Source organism: Podarcis raffonei, chromosome 13 (genome assembly GCF_027172205.1).
Source record: "Podarcis raffonei isolate rPodRaf1 chromosome 13, rPodRaf1.pri, whole genome shotgun sequence".
NCBI lineage: Eukaryota > Metazoa > Chordata > Lepidosauria > Squamata > Lacertidae > Podarcis > Podarcis raffonei.
Window position 1 is genome coordinate 41,320,684 of NC_070614.1, and position 14,941 is coordinate 41,335,624.

Here is a 14,941-nt window from a genome sequence, read left to right on the forward strand (position 1 = left end):
TAAGAGTTTTCAACGTGCGATACAATAAAAACCAAACTAAATAAGATTAAAATTAAAAATACAGAAGAAGAAAAATAAATGAGGGAATGAGGAAAAAAAGATAGGAGAAAAAAAGAGAATAAAAAAGAGAGATAATATAATAAAGCACAAAGTTGTGTACCTCCATTATATTTTAATTTTCAATCCACGTGCAGAGAAGTGACTCTCGCCAAGAGCTTCGCTTCTTCATCTTCACACCCTGAGAAAAACCACTCAGACCCACCCTGAGATCTTTTAATGAAGGGCAGTATATAAATCTAACAAATAATAATAAAAGCACCTGATGTATATGAGCAGCCTGGATAGCCCAGATGGCTAGAGTGCTGAGGTTGCAGGTTTGATCCCCGGATGGGACAGCTGCCTATTCCTGCATAGGGTTGCATTAGGTCAGGCATAGGCAAATTCAGCCCTCCAGATGTTTTGGGACTACAATTCCCATCATCCCTGACCACTGGTCCTGTTAGCTAGGGATGATGGGAGTTGTAGTCCCAAAACATCTAGAGTGCCGAGTTTGTTTATGCCTGCATTAGTGGATCCTCAGGGTCCCATCCAAGTCTGATTCTATGGAGGACTCTCCTTGGCTCCACCAGAAAAGGCACGTCAGATGAAACCAGTTCTCTGGGAGGGGAAGCATTAAACAGAGACTTGAGCAGGAGGCTGGCTTCTCATTTAGGGCAGAGGTTTGGTCAACATACAACACATACGTGAGGCGACACAGCAGTGCCACACCAGCAAGACAGGGCATGTTTGGTTTTTATCACTGTGCCAAAAAAAAAAATCATTATAAATAACATGCCTTATATTTACATTTGAGCAGGTGAACCTGACCTGAACTGGATGGTCAAGTGTGCTTGAAGGAGTTGCTGAACATTAACTGGCCTGGAAGAACTTCATTTGTAGCTGAACCTTAAACAGGAACTGAACCAAATCTTTTCATGATTTGACTCACTTGCTGAGGAATGGCTGCCAGTCAAAATATTTGAGGGCACCAGGCTGGGAAAAACTGGCATACAGTGGTACCCCAGGTTAAGTACTTAATTTGTTCCGGAGGTCCGTACTTAACCTGAAACTGTTCTTAACCTGAAGCACCACTTTAACTAATGGGGCCTCATGCTGCCGCCGCGCCACCAGAGCACAATTTCTGTTCTCATCCTGAAGCAAAGTTCTTAAACCGAGGTGATATTTGTGGGTTAGCAGAGTCTGTAACCTGAAGCGTATGTAACCTGAGGTACCACTGTATAGGAGTTCAGCCTTAAACTTAACCGTTTTTCCATATTTTGGGGTGGCCCGTTGGCTGTGTTACAAACACTGTGTTTGTCACCCAAATGCCGAGCAAAATATTTGCTCTGAAACAGGTACACCGAAACGTTAAGCTATTGCTTTTAATGTCACAGGGACAGACCATTGGTTTTTTATTATGAGCATTGTACTTTTATGGCAGTACAATGTCATATTTATACATTACCCAGATAATTTCCTATGATTAGATTAGCATTTGAGTCAATGTTTGTACGCTTGTTGTACATGTGGTTTTAAAAAACAATAATTACCCTGATTTTTATACCTAAGCACACAGAGATTGCTATTGGGATAAATTTATTATTTTCTCTGTCTGTTTGTCAACCATCCCCACTCCCAGCACTGCTGTCCCAATTAAAAATCAGAGTTGCCAACTTTTGCTTTAAAGTCGCATTGTTTGGTCTTAAAACCGAGAGATCTGACCACAGATGTGCTGCGTCAGGCCTGCTGCAAGCCGGCAAGGCTGACCTGCGGCCAGTCACAAGACTCCCTCATGCGCAGTCACTTCAGATGGGGCACAAAGCAGGTGGAAAGGGCAAGGGGGTCAGTTAGGAGATGCTGCAAAGGCGCGCTCTACATCTTCGCCCCACAGCGAAGGGAGGGTGTGGGGCGGAAGGAGATGGCAAAATCCTGAGACAATTGAATGGACTGCATCCCATCAAGGGGAAGTTGGGCAGTGCTATTTCTACTAGATATGGAGACCAAACCACTGGCCAGACTTTTCCTGGGGACCGCCAGATGAGCTGGCCACATACAGCGGCAGCTTCATCAGAATATTTTCTCCACCCATGAGGCTGCATGCACGCCATTGCATTTAAAGTAACGGGAACTGTAATTTACATCTCATGGAGCTATAATTTTCAACACCCTTACAAGCAGCCAAGGAAAACTTAATTTTACAAATACAGTGGTACCTTGGTTCTCAAACACCTTGGTACTCAAAAGACTTGGAACCCGATTTGCAAACTTATTTTGGAAGCTGAACATGTTCCGTTTTGAGTGCCACACTTCTGTTTTGAGTGTTACGCTGAGGTCTATCTCTTTTTGCTATTTATTTTGCGTTTTTGTTTTTGCGGCTCTTTCTGTTTTGTATTTGTGATTGTGTGGATCCCAGTTCAGCTACCCATGGATTGATTGTGCGACTGCAGTACACTGTTTATTGCTTTCATTTTATGGATCAATGGTCTCGTTAGACAGTAAAATTCATGTTAAATTACTGTTTTAGGGATTGTTTTTTAGTCTGGAACAGATTAATCCATTTTGCATTACTTTCTATGGGAAAGCACGCTTTGGTTTTGGAACAGACTTCTGGAACGGATTAAGTTTGAGAACCAAGGTACCACTGTAATAAAAGAGAAAAAACTGAAAGGGGAAGAAATGTGGAACGGAATGAGATCCATCGAGGGCGTTACAGACAAAACCCCTTGAAGGGAAGGGATATTGAGCAGCGAGAGGATTCAAACCAGTGGAAGGAGGGAATCGAATGTGGGGAAATCGGCCCTGTGTACCACTGCCCAGCAGTGGTTGAAAGCCGGAACTGCAGGGAATTCAGTGGAGAAAAGGAATCTCTTTTCATCAATAACCTTAGAGCAGGTCAGGTGAAGAAGGTACCTGGCTAAAAGCTTCCAGGTCAGAACAAAGAAACTTGAGGTTACCGTCAGACCATCTTCACACACCTAGTCTTGTGCCCTGGATTATGTCTGTGGTAGGGCTGCCGTATTTCCGCCTCAACCTCCAACAACTTTCAGGATGTCCTGGTTTTTTACTTTTTGAAATATGGCAACCCTAGCTATGGAGACCTGAGGGGGCTAAAAAATAATCAAGAAAGATGGAGCGAAACCCTGGTCCCGTCAGGCTCACACACAACTTACTTTCTCCTTCCTATTTATCAAAAGTATTGGGGATTGAAACCGGGTCTTCAGGAGTGTTTGCAGTTCCTTCTCCTTTTGTGCCAGCCATAACGTTCAAACCTTGTTCTCAACCATAACCAGTGGCTTCCCCCTTCAACTGTGTAACAAACTGTTTTGGAAACAGAGGGGTTTCAAACACAGCATTTGCGATAAGACTTGGGGGTGGGTGGAAGAAGTTAGCTGGCCTACAAGATTAAAAAGGAATCATTTCATTAGGATTTTCCTTTTGGGATCCTGATCATCTGTTTGGGCCGTATGCTTAAATATTTTATTTATGTATGTGAGTGATTCAATGACAAAATAAAGCCTGTCTGCAAAATAAACACATGTTTTATAGGTTTGATATACCTATGCACCATAGGTTTATACAGGAATTTCTCGACCAGAGACTCCTGTTTCAATAAAACAAATGGTATTGCTTTATTGTGTATTTTAAAGATGTTTCTATGTTTTTATAGCGGGTTTTTATACCGGGTTGAAGCCTGTTTTCACATTAAGTGGTATATAAATCAATTGATTACATAAATAACAAGAACTGGTGTGGTTTGGCGGCTACAGCAACCTTTATCAACCTGCTGCCCTTCAGATGTATTGGCCTGCAATTCCCAAAGGCCCTGGCCAGCACTGGGTTCGAATGCTGGATCCAAGCTCAAATCTCTACTTAACCATGAAGATCAGTGGGTGATCTTGGGAAATTTAAACTACCTGTGAACACAAAGTACACTTCCCGCCCCCGGAAGCTGCCCATTGCATCTTTCAATAGGTCACAGTCCGAACTGTGCACCCTCCCCCTTTGAAACATCCCAAGGGACTAAACCAGAGCAGAATCACCCTCAGTGTGGAGAGACCAGACAGAATTAGGATTCATCTACTAAGGGAAAAGAAACAATGAGGAGCATCTTGGGTGCCTTTTCGAGCCTCTCTGTGCCATACTACACATGCAGGAAGAGAGAGGTGGTCGGATGGACTGAACCACTGTTTTTCTAATGTTCCTTGCATTAAATCAATCCCTGCAAGTAAAGAACTAGCATCTCAGGAAGGGAGCTCCTTTCCCTGCCAGTTTTTCCACTTGCAGAGAATTCTTTTTTTAAAAAAATGAGTGCATTCAGAATTGCTGCCTTCGAACTCCTGTCTCACCTTGTACAGACTTTCTACCACCTAATTTTGCTGCAGGTATAGAGACAAAGGCCTGTTGACCATCAGGCAGGGGCACATCCAGAACAGCGATTCACACAGAAACACAACAGGTGAGCTCATCCGAAGTTCGCAGTCACATACTCTAAAATGAAATAGTTTCTGATTCAAAGCTGAAAGGTGCCGCCAGTTTCAGTCCTGGAAAATGGCATCTCGAGGTGTCAGATACGCATCCATCTATTAAGACACTGTACAATGCAAATCCCCTTCTCTCCACTGACAAACACACACCCCTCCAAAAAAAACCAGAACACTCGGCTATCGGACCAACACAAAATAAAAACAAATTAAAACCTTTAAAAAAAACAAAAGGAGAGTTTATAAAAAAATATTTCCAGAAACCATAAAACAGAACCCAATGAAAATAATAATAATAATAATAAAAATTAATTAAAAACCCCAACATTTTTTTATTCGCAACATTTCTTTCGGAAGGAAAATAAAACCAGGGGAGGGGGGAAATAATGAAAAACAGGCTTTTTAAGACCAAAACATACTTCCTTTTTTTGATTTTTTTTTAGTTTTCGTTTATATAGCAAACAGTTATTGTACAATAATAGAACCCCTGAAATTCAGATTGGAACCTGGTCTCGCGCCCGCCCCTCCCCGGCATCCGAGCAGTTCCCAAAGGGTGGAGGGTCTGGGACAGAGATGTGCAGGTCAAACATTGCGAAAGACACATTGCTCCAAAGTGGATTCTTTAAAGTTTTCACTTTTTCTTTCTTTCTCTCCCATCTCCCCTCCACCTCCCCTCCCTGGGGCTTATCTTTGTCTCGGTGGATACAGGTGAGGAGGAGGAGGAGGAGAAAAACGTGGCTGTGTGTGCGGTTTAAAAGTTGTAGCCAAAGATGGAGAAAATCGCCTTGGAGGGGAGGAAACGAGGAGGAGCTGGAATATAGCTTTGGTCCGCTAAACTGGGGGAAGGGGTTTTGTGTATGCAATATGCCAGTGACCGGAAAACGTTCCGTATTATACCTCTTGGGGGGCAAATCCCTTGGAACATTTTGTGGGAGGCTACATCCGTGGGGTGGGAGGAAAGGGTTTTTTGTTTCATTTTGCAGGGGGGGGTTAGCAAATGCATCCCCCATATTCTTCTATCATTCCAGGAGCAAACCGTTTAGGCTTGAGAGACAGCTGACTGTATATTAATGCTCATTTGCCTTTCAAGTAATTGTGGGTGGGAGAAAATAAGGGTGGTTGTGGAAGGGGGAGCGGAAGGGTGGGCTTATCACCTACAGCCCCCCTCCCTGTCCAAAGGGAGCATTTTTGCCCCTCTCTGGGGTTCATCTGACTTCCCACCCCTCGCAGCCCCCCGCCCAAAGCAGCAGTCTGTAGCATAGTAGCGCACCCTTAGATGATAATTCTCGCTTTTCTCTCTCTCTCTCTCGCTCTCTTCACCATTTCTTTTAAAACCTGAGGTATTTTTCTTTTCTTAGTTAAAACATCCATTAAAAACAAATATTTTATTTTCTTTACAAAAAAACAAAAAACCCTAAACGATATGTCTGAAAACAGCACCTCCGTCCCCCTCGTTTGGACAAGGGAATCCGAGGGGTTGGGGTGGGGGTCACCGCATGGCACGGGGAGTGTGACCCCCCACTCCTTTTACATTACGTGTTTTTGCCTCTCCCCATCCTCCACAATCCATAAAGCACACAGTGAAACCCAGACCCATAAATTGCCATTTCTTAGTGTACGGGTCTCCTTTGGTCGGAGGAGGAATTGAGATCGAGGAGACAAGCAACAGAGCAAAGGCTGCTGTGGTGAGAGCAGGCCTCATTTGCGCCAAGGAGGCTGAGCTCTGGAATCAAGTAGTACGCATTTATGCTGTGTCCAAAGGGGAGTTAGCGTTTTTTGAGGATGTTGGGGGGGAGAGAGGACTGTTTGATCTTCTCCCTCCCCCCCATAAATGCACAATACTGACCTCCCTTCCTTGCCTCACACTTGCCTCCGTTGTACCCTAGCCCCCCTCCCTCCCCACAGCTCCTCACCATCTTTAATACTCTTTTTGTTTTAGGAGCTTCTAAGAGGCGACTGTGGAAGGAGGGAATTCTTCTATGGGGAAGGGGAAATCCAGAAATGAAGGGAGCAGGGCAAGGGGAGAAAGTAAGATACCTTGGCCCTCTTTGGCTAATCAAGTGAGAGGGAAGGATTTTAGTAATAACAAAAACAAAACAAAAAAACCACCACGGACAAATGAAATTTTTAAAAAAGCAACGACGAAAACCGATTTTCTTAAAACAATATAAAAGCACCCAACAGAACCTTAAAAAAAACAAAAAGACACCGAAAACCTCGCCTCCGATTCCACAACCTATCGCTGCGTGTGTGTTTTTTCAAGTAATGCTTTAGTAATAAATGAACGTTCAAGTATATATTAACAAAAAAAACAAAAAAAGAAGTAGTTATGGTTACCGATTTGACCAAAAATAAAATAAAATAAGAAAAACCACCACCCAACCCAGCCTCAAGCCATTTCTCCTCTTCCTCCCCATATGATGGCAGCACCCTCTGAGGACCCAGGCGGAGGTGGAGGGGAAGGGGGCCAAGGAAGAGAAGGGGCTCCGGGAAATCTTTGTAACGAGAAAGTTGGGTTGGGGGGCCGGGAGCGGCAGGGAGGGCCCCCCCAGCTGTGGGAATCCGGGTGACCTGCGATGATGCCCCCCGCTGACGACTGACCGCCTCTCCCTCCCGAAACCCAGCCAAGTCCCATCCCCGTTGAGAGGAAACCTAAAGAAGCAAAAATGGCTCAGTGAGCAGAGCTGGGCACCTTGGACGGCTGCAACCAGCCTCCCTTTCCGGGACGGGCCAGCATGGCGGAAGGGAAGAGGAGCTCCCGTTCGCCGCATCAATCCCACCTCCGCCGCAGAAGGGAGCCAAGAAATGGCCGACAAACAGGCACGTCTTCGGTCCGGAACATTCTTTTTCGTGCCTTTTTCTACAGTATTTCCCCCACTGCTCCTCCTCCTGCCACCACGCTCTTTAGAAAAGGGAAAGAACGAGCACGGGGGTGGGAAGAAAACGCAAGCGAGGTGGGGAGGTGGGAGATGTGTGTGTTCAAGTTTGACAACTCCGCGGCCGAGAGGAGGGCGACCAGAATTAAGACAAGGCTACCCAAGCCCAACATGTGTGGTGCTGTGGGAAAGAAAACGCAGCTCTCTGCTCTCCCCCCTCCCTTAAAAGTGGTTATTAAAGCTTATGGACCAAAGAAGGAAAGTGGGGTGGGACAAGGGTTTGAGGGGCTGGCAGAGAAGGGGGGGCGTCAGGGCAGACAGCGGCATCTCCTCTCCCGGGAGGGGTTTTCAAAAGTAAAAAGCACAGCAAGACAGCCGTTCATCTTGCTTGGCCCCCAACCCCCCAGGGGCTGGCACAGACACACATTACTGGCCAAGAGGGGGGGGGGGCAGATAGAAAGGAAGGATCATGACTTCCAAGTTGGAAATACTGCTGGAGTGGAATGGTAGGCGGAGGTGCCAGGATGGGATGGAAGAGGAATACACAAGGGGGGTGGCAGCAGGCAGGGCTGTTTGGATATGTGCTTGGGGGGGTTGAGGGTGGAGAATTGGTGCGTGGTTCACATGTACTGGTGCAAGCGGCCACCTTTTTATGCTCTCCTGAGAGCGACACCCCCAAAGTTGTCTGACTGGAGGCGGAGGAAGGATGCTCCTCGTGTTAATTTATCAACGTGGCTCCTCCAACATTACCTTTGCGGTAGAGAATGGTGTCCTGAGGGGGAGGCCTTAGGAGCTGTGCTATGCAGACAGAGGGCAGAAGAGGCGCCGTGTCTGCCTGCGCAAATGTGAAGGGCCGTGGCACTTTCAAGGCGCTCCCTCCTTACGAGCTCCTTGCATGCGCAAGGGGTAGCGCTGAGAGATACAGGACGTTTCATGTCACACTTGGCCTTGCGTGCTCCCTTGCGGCCTTCTGACGTGCGTTTCCGCACAGGGACACAGGGACACACAAGGTGGATCTGAAGCGTTTCTGGGAAGGATATCCCAAGCTTCTGAGTCTCTGCATGGTCTACCAGTGAACTTGGGGGGGGGCAGGGGCTGGGGACTAAAGACGGGGAGGCAAGTGTTGTGGGACAGACTTTCCTCGGGGAGTCTCTCCACGCATACAGCTTGCACGCGCATGCGTGTATGTCGATTGTGTGTGCGTGTGTAAACAATACAGCAGCGGAGACGGCATGTGTACGGATTGCCATGTGCGCACATGGGGGGGGGATGTTGCAGGGCCAGGAACACGGGGTCCAGATTTGGGCCGCGGGAGACCGCCTGCACATTCAGCCCCCGCGCATGCGTGGCGACCCACAGCCTGTGCCCTCCCAGTGGATGTGGGGCGGACGGAATTTCAGTGGGTGTGTAGTGAGGGGGGGCAGGAGGGATCGAAGTATCAGCTGCCTGGCTCCCCCGCCCCACCCTTTGTAAAAACCGCACTGAAAAAATGAGTGCTTGGGGAGGGAGGGATGGGGGGAAAGACAGGCAGGCAGGCACGCACACTTTCAAAATCATAAAGGCAGCATGTGGGGGGCGGGATGGAGGAGGTTGGAGTGCACATATGCATCGGGGAGGGGGCCGGAGTGAGAAAAATAACCTGACACCATAAAATAAGCTGCCTTCCTCCTGAGCCAGCATTTCAAGGCTGTGTGTCAACCCCCCTCACCCCGAGAGAAAGAGACCGTGGTACCGACTGCGGCACAGACAGGTTGGGGTTGGGGGGGGGGCGGAGAGTACGACGCAGTGCATGATGGGAGGAGGAGGAAAACGCCTTTTCCCAGCATTGTAAAGCAACAAGGCTACCCCAGGCCCCACTTACTCCGTGGCTCTGTCCTGGAACGAGGGGTGGGGGTGGAGCAAGAGGCGGCCGACCCCCACCCTGGCAGGGGTGGGGAGTGGGGTGGGGTGGGGGGAGCACAACCCTCCACCCCTCTTCTTTAGCTGCGCACGTCGAGGGGGGTGGAGACGCCACTCCGGTTCAGTGCATGGCTTTAAGTAAAAAGGTTCTCTCAGAGTCCGCGTCCGGTTTGTCCGACTGGCGAGGCAGAGTCTCCCTTGCGCCTCCACCCCAGGGCGGGTATTAGCTGTCCTTCAGCAGCAATTTCTCCTCGGGGCAACGGAAAGGGGGCCCGGGAGGCGCCGAGCCAGGGGCCGGGGGGACGGAGGTGCTGTTGGAGACAGAGTCCTCGGCAAAGCGGGCGCAGGCCTCGGGCGTGACGTGGTGGCAGGTGCGCAGGTCGATGCGGGAGAGGCGCGGGCAGCGGCGGAAAAGGGGCAGACACTGATCCGTCAGCCGGTTGCACCCTGCGGAGAAGGGGTAGGGAAAGGGAGAACAGGCAGGTCAAAAGTCAGGAATAAAGGTTTTGCTTCAGATCCCCCCTGGTGTGGGGAAAGCAGGTTCGTTCTCAAAGGAACAGGGACCAGGCCTCCGCCCTCCAAAAAGGCAAGATTACTATCTCAGCATGGAAAAGCAAACTATAGGCTAAATCTGCAGCTTGCAAGAATTCAGGGAAATTTGAAAGTGAGGACGCAAAAAATGAGGTCTCGGGGATGGAGTTTTTCAAGCCAACGACCCACCAAACATGCCTGTGGCATGTACGTTTTTTGGGGTTTTTTAGGTGGCATACATAGGAAATATCTAAGTTCACTTATTCTAAGGGTGGAAGGCATATCTTCACTACATATTTAACAGGCCTAATAGTAATTTCATCGGCTGAGGGAACTATGGGAACTGGTCTTTCTAATTAGATTCTCAGCATAGAATGAACATACTATAATTCCTAGGATTTGGGGGGATGGCTGGGAGCCATGATAGTTTAAGAACTTGTAAAACTAGCACACACTTATAAGGCTGATACACCCTGACAGTTGTCTAGCTGCTCTTTGCGTTGCCTCCTGACAAGAAGCAGTCATTCTTGTCTCTTTCCTGAGCCACACTTGGAAGTTCTGAGGCTGTGCTTGGGACTAGGTGGAGGTAACAATAAAAATTACATCTGTGTTGTTGTTGTTGTTCTTGTTTAAGGACAACCATTCCCTGCAACATTCAGATCTGGCTAGGGAAAGAAGGGGGCAGACGACTGAGGCTTGCATAGGCAGCACAAGACCCAAAAGGGGCCAGTGGTGGAGACCTACGATAAGACTTGCCTAAAGAGCAGGAAAGGATTGGTACCAGAGCAACCTGGAGAGAGTCAACATGGTGTAGTGAGACTATGGCCTGGGAGAGACCAGGGTTCAAATCCCCACCCGCCAACAAAGCTGACCTTATGACAGTCAACCAGTATGGTGTAGTGGTTAAGAGCAGTGGACTCGTAATCTGGTGAACCGGGTTCGATTCCCCACTCCTCCACATGCAGCTGCTGGGTGACCTTGGGCCAGTCACACTTCTCTGAAGTTTCTCAGCCTCACTCACCTCACAGAGTGTTTGTTGTGGGAGAGGAAGGGAAAGGACATTGTTAGCCGCTTTGAGACTCCTTCAGGTCTAAAGCGGGATATTAAATCCAAAATCCAAAAACCTAACCAGCCTTGCAGGGCTGTTGTGAGGATCAAAATGGGCTGGGGGAGAACCACGTTTGCCACCTTGAGCTCTTTGGAGGAAAGGTGGAATATAAATGAGACAAATCAAAATTGGTAAGAGAGAAGACTGAGGAACGACAGTCGGGGAGAGGAAGGAAATCCCCAACACTCACCGGCGAGGTTGAGCTCGGCAAGGGTCTCTCGGAGTGGGGAGTTAGCAGCAGTCAGCAGGTTAACAGACTGGTCGCCCACGTGGTTGCAGTGGCTCAGGTCCAGTTTGGCAAGCTGGGGCGTGTGCCGGATCACCAAGCGCAGTGAGGAGTCCGTGATGTCCAGCCCAGAGAGCCGCAGCTCAGAAACATTCTGGAGCCGACCCCGACTGTCGGTCTGGCCTGGCGGTTGCAGGGGGAAGGAAGCAGGCGAGTTAGGCGGGGCAGCCGGGCCAGAGGGCGCAACCCCCTTCGGAGGCGGCCAGCTCAAGCTGCTGTTAAAGGGTGGCAGTTTGAGGTTTTTTCAACGGCATTTGCAGATTTTGTATCCGAGGAAGCCCTCCAGAAGCTGCCGCACTCCAACTCCCATCGGTTCCAGCCGGCTGAGCCAATGGCAAGGGTTGATGGGAGTTGTAGTCCAGTTTTGAGAGGGCGTCGCCTTGGCTGCCCCTGAAACAGAAGCACCCACCCCAGAAACAAGGCAATGGACGGTGTGGTATTTTTTAAAAATAAAGAAATAAGATTCCAGGCTGATGAGCAAGGGGCCCACTTTTACGGATCACCTTAAGTACAGACAAATCCCCTTCTCTTAGCAAGTATTACCAGAGGAAGCTAGCTAGGACTGTTGTCTATACCGCATGAAACAAAAAATCCCCTGGTACCTAAAAAACGAATCAGGATGGAACGTGATTGGTTGCAAATTTTAAGCAATTGTTTGAAACCTGCAGGTCAGTAATATACAGTTAATGATGTCTAATGTCCTGAAAGAATTTTGCAGGGAGAGCAAGGAACACAATCCATTATTTTATGCCTGCAGTTTGATGAAGGAAAGGAACAGAGTCGGCTGCGGGCCCTTCCCCAAAGGGCCTCTCCACCCCCACCCCATTGCACGCCCCGTTTTACCCGGCTTGGCATCCGGGGCAGGCAACAGCAGTTCGCGGAGGTGAGAGTCCTTGACGTCCTCGATCCAACGCAAATCCAGGAGCCGCAGGGAGGGGAAGTTGGCTGTGCTGAGCGCCGACACGGAGCACCAAGAGCAGCCTGTCAGGATGAGTTCCTTGAGGCCTGGGGGGGATGAGGAGATGACACTTTGTCACTCAGGTTCTCCTCTGCACCTTCAGCTGGTCCTGCCCCCACTTCCTTTGAGAAGTGACGAGTGCTGCCTCGCAGCTCAGGGTCTCCCCCCACTAAAAAAATATACCCTCGCACCCACCGTCAAGAGGGCAGGAAGCCTGGAGGGCAAAGGACTGGGGGGGGCACTGACTTCTGCGCACCCAGAGAGCAGAGGCTAGAGTGTAGGAGACTTGCCCCTGTGTATGGAATTGCTCCTGGGTCGTGACCCTGGCTCCCCATCTCCTCCACCTGCTGCCCACCCAACCAAACCACCTCCTGCTTCAAGGCAGAGTGGCTCACTGAAGTGGGACACCTGTGGCTGGGCTGTTCCATGTGAGACTCGGAGTGTGGGGGGAGAGGGTTGGCTCTCCTGATTCAATGCTCCTCTCCAGAAGCAGAATTTTTTTCCTGGGGCGCCTGTTTGTAAAGTAAAATGCTGAAAGAGGAAGCAGGCTCATTTCTCATTTTGAAAAAGCAGGGAAATATTTTGTCTTGTATCGCAGGTTCTTCAAATGCTAGAAACTTACTCTTTAAAAAATAATTATAAAAAAACCCAGGGATTTGACACCATGGTTCATTCCAGGGTGTGGGGACTCCCCCACCCCATCCAATTGGTGCCTTTGCTCAAAACAAAGTACATTTGGGGGGGCATGAAGGTGTCAAGGAGAAGATGAAGAGGGAACCCCTTTCCTGGTCATGCCGTTTTTCATATCTATCTATCTATCTATCTAACTATCTATCTATCTATCTATCATCTCCAAAACATCCCCACTCGCTTCTTATCTTCTTTTCATCCCAATTTCATGACCAGACAGGTTTTCCATGCAGAAGGATTGGTGTTTCCCCCCCCCCCTGTTGAATGGGGAGGGACCACTCCATAAAGTGAGCTCCCGCCTCTATCAGAAGTGTCTGCCCCTGAATCAATCAGGCCTCCCTCCCAAGACATCGCCAAGGAAACCAAGGCCGAAGGCAGGAAATGCCACCTGGACAACCTTGTCGCCATGGGGACATTTCAGATCCCGAATAAACAAACACGGATATCATTTTGACTGTGATAATTTTTGTAAGGTGCCTTGAAAGCCTCTCTGTGCGGTACAACAGGATGCAAATGCATTAAAGAAGTAAAATAAGGTGGTACAGCCTAGGCACAGTCCCCCTTCTGGACACCAGACATTCCCTTTAGCCAATTATCTCCCACCTCCTAACAAACAAGGCCCCAAAAACTTATTTACTACTCACTCCTGAAAGTCATATGCCAAACCCCGACAACTCAAGTCTACTTCTGGCTGGGCTTATTTTCTCAATGACTTTCCTGAGGCCCAGTGACAGGGAGCCACTTCTTTGTGTGTCCCCTATGTGAGAGGTCCGGAGGGTGCCAACACGAGAATGGGCCTTTTCTGTGGTAGCTCCCCATTTGTGGAATGATTTTTCCAGGGAAGTTCGCCTTGCCTTTTAGGTGCCAGGCAAAATCTTTTCTTTATAATCAGGCCTTTAGCTGACCAAACATTCTATGGCCTTTTAAATGTATTTGTGGGAGGGGGGATTTTATTGGTTTGTTTTTGTTTCTGTATTATGTATTTCCTGTTCTCATTTTGCTTTTTTGTTTGTTTTTTTGTGAACTGCCCTGGGATTTAGATAGTTAGTTAGTTAGTTATACCCTGCCCATCTGGCTGGGTTTCCCCAGCCACTCGGGGTGGCTCCCAACAGAATATTAAAAAGACAATAAAACATCAAACATTAAAAACTTCCCTAAACAGGACTGCCTTCAGATGTCTTCTAAAAGTCAGATAGTTGTTTTTTCCCTTGACATCTGTTGGGAGGGCATTCCACAGGGCGGGCACCACTACCGAGAAGCCCCTCTGCCTGGTTCCCTGCAATTATTTAATAAATAATAATCATGGAATCATAGAGATGGAAGGGACCCTGAGGATCATCTCGTCCACTTTTACTGTGTCCAGTTCTGGGCACCACAGTTCAGGAAGGACACTGACAAACTGGAACGTGTCCAGAGGAGGGCAACCAAAATGGTCAAAAGCCTGGAAATGATGCCTTATGAGGAACGGCTAAGGGAGCTGGGCATGTTTAGCCTGGAGAAGAGGAGGTTAAGGGGTGATATGATAGCCATGTTCAAATATATAAAAGGATGTCACATAGAGGAGGGAGAAAGGTTGTTTTCTGCTGCTCCAGAGAAGCGGACACGGAGCAATGGATCCAAACTACAAGAAAGAAGATTCCACCTAAACATTAGGAAGAACTTCCTGACAGTAAGAGCTGTTCGACAGTGGAATTTGCTGCCAAGGAGTGTGATGGAGTCTCCTTCTTTGGAGGTCTTTAAGCAGAGGCTTGACAACCATATGTCAGGAGTGCTCTGATGGTGTTTCCTGCTTGGCAGGGGGTTGGACTCGATGGCCCTTGTGGTCTCTTCCAACTCTATGATTCTGATTCTATGATTCTATGAACTCCTTGAGATGCAGGAATATGCAGCTGTCCCTTATGGGGATCAAACCTGCAACCTTGGCATTATCAGCACCATGCTCTAACTGAGCTACTTATTCAGATAACAACAGTAACTGGAATATCTGAAGACCAGGGCGGGGTGTGTAGGTGTGTAAGCACTTTTGCTCCTTCCAGAGCCTCTGGCTGCTGGGAAACAGAAGCTGAAAGAGAC

General features: G+C 48.4%; 1 protein-coding gene across 4 annotated transcripts in view; it reads right to left on the reverse strand.

Annotated features, from left to right (window-relative positions):
• Nucleotides 1-8,674: 8,674 nt before the first annotated feature.
• The window catches only part of FBXL19 (F-box and leucine rich repeat protein 19), a 30,544-nt gene continuing 24,277 nt past the window's right edge, over nucleotides 8,675-14,941 (reverse strand). For all 4 annotated transcript variants that reach the window (XM_053360847.1, XM_053360844.1, XM_053360848.1 and 1 more), the window contains 3 exons: nucleotides 12,064-12,225; nucleotides 11,125-11,343; nucleotides 8,675-9,742 (listed from right to left, as the gene is read on the reverse strand). In XM_053360847.1, coding sequence (XP_053216822.1) covers nucleotides 9,519-9,742; nucleotides 11,125-11,343; nucleotides 12,064-12,225 — 605 coding nt within the window. In that variant the 3' untranslated portion in view covers nucleotides 8,675-9,518. The remainder of the gene's footprint in view (nucleotides 9,743-11,124; nucleotides 11,344-12,063; nucleotides 12,226-14,941) is intronic.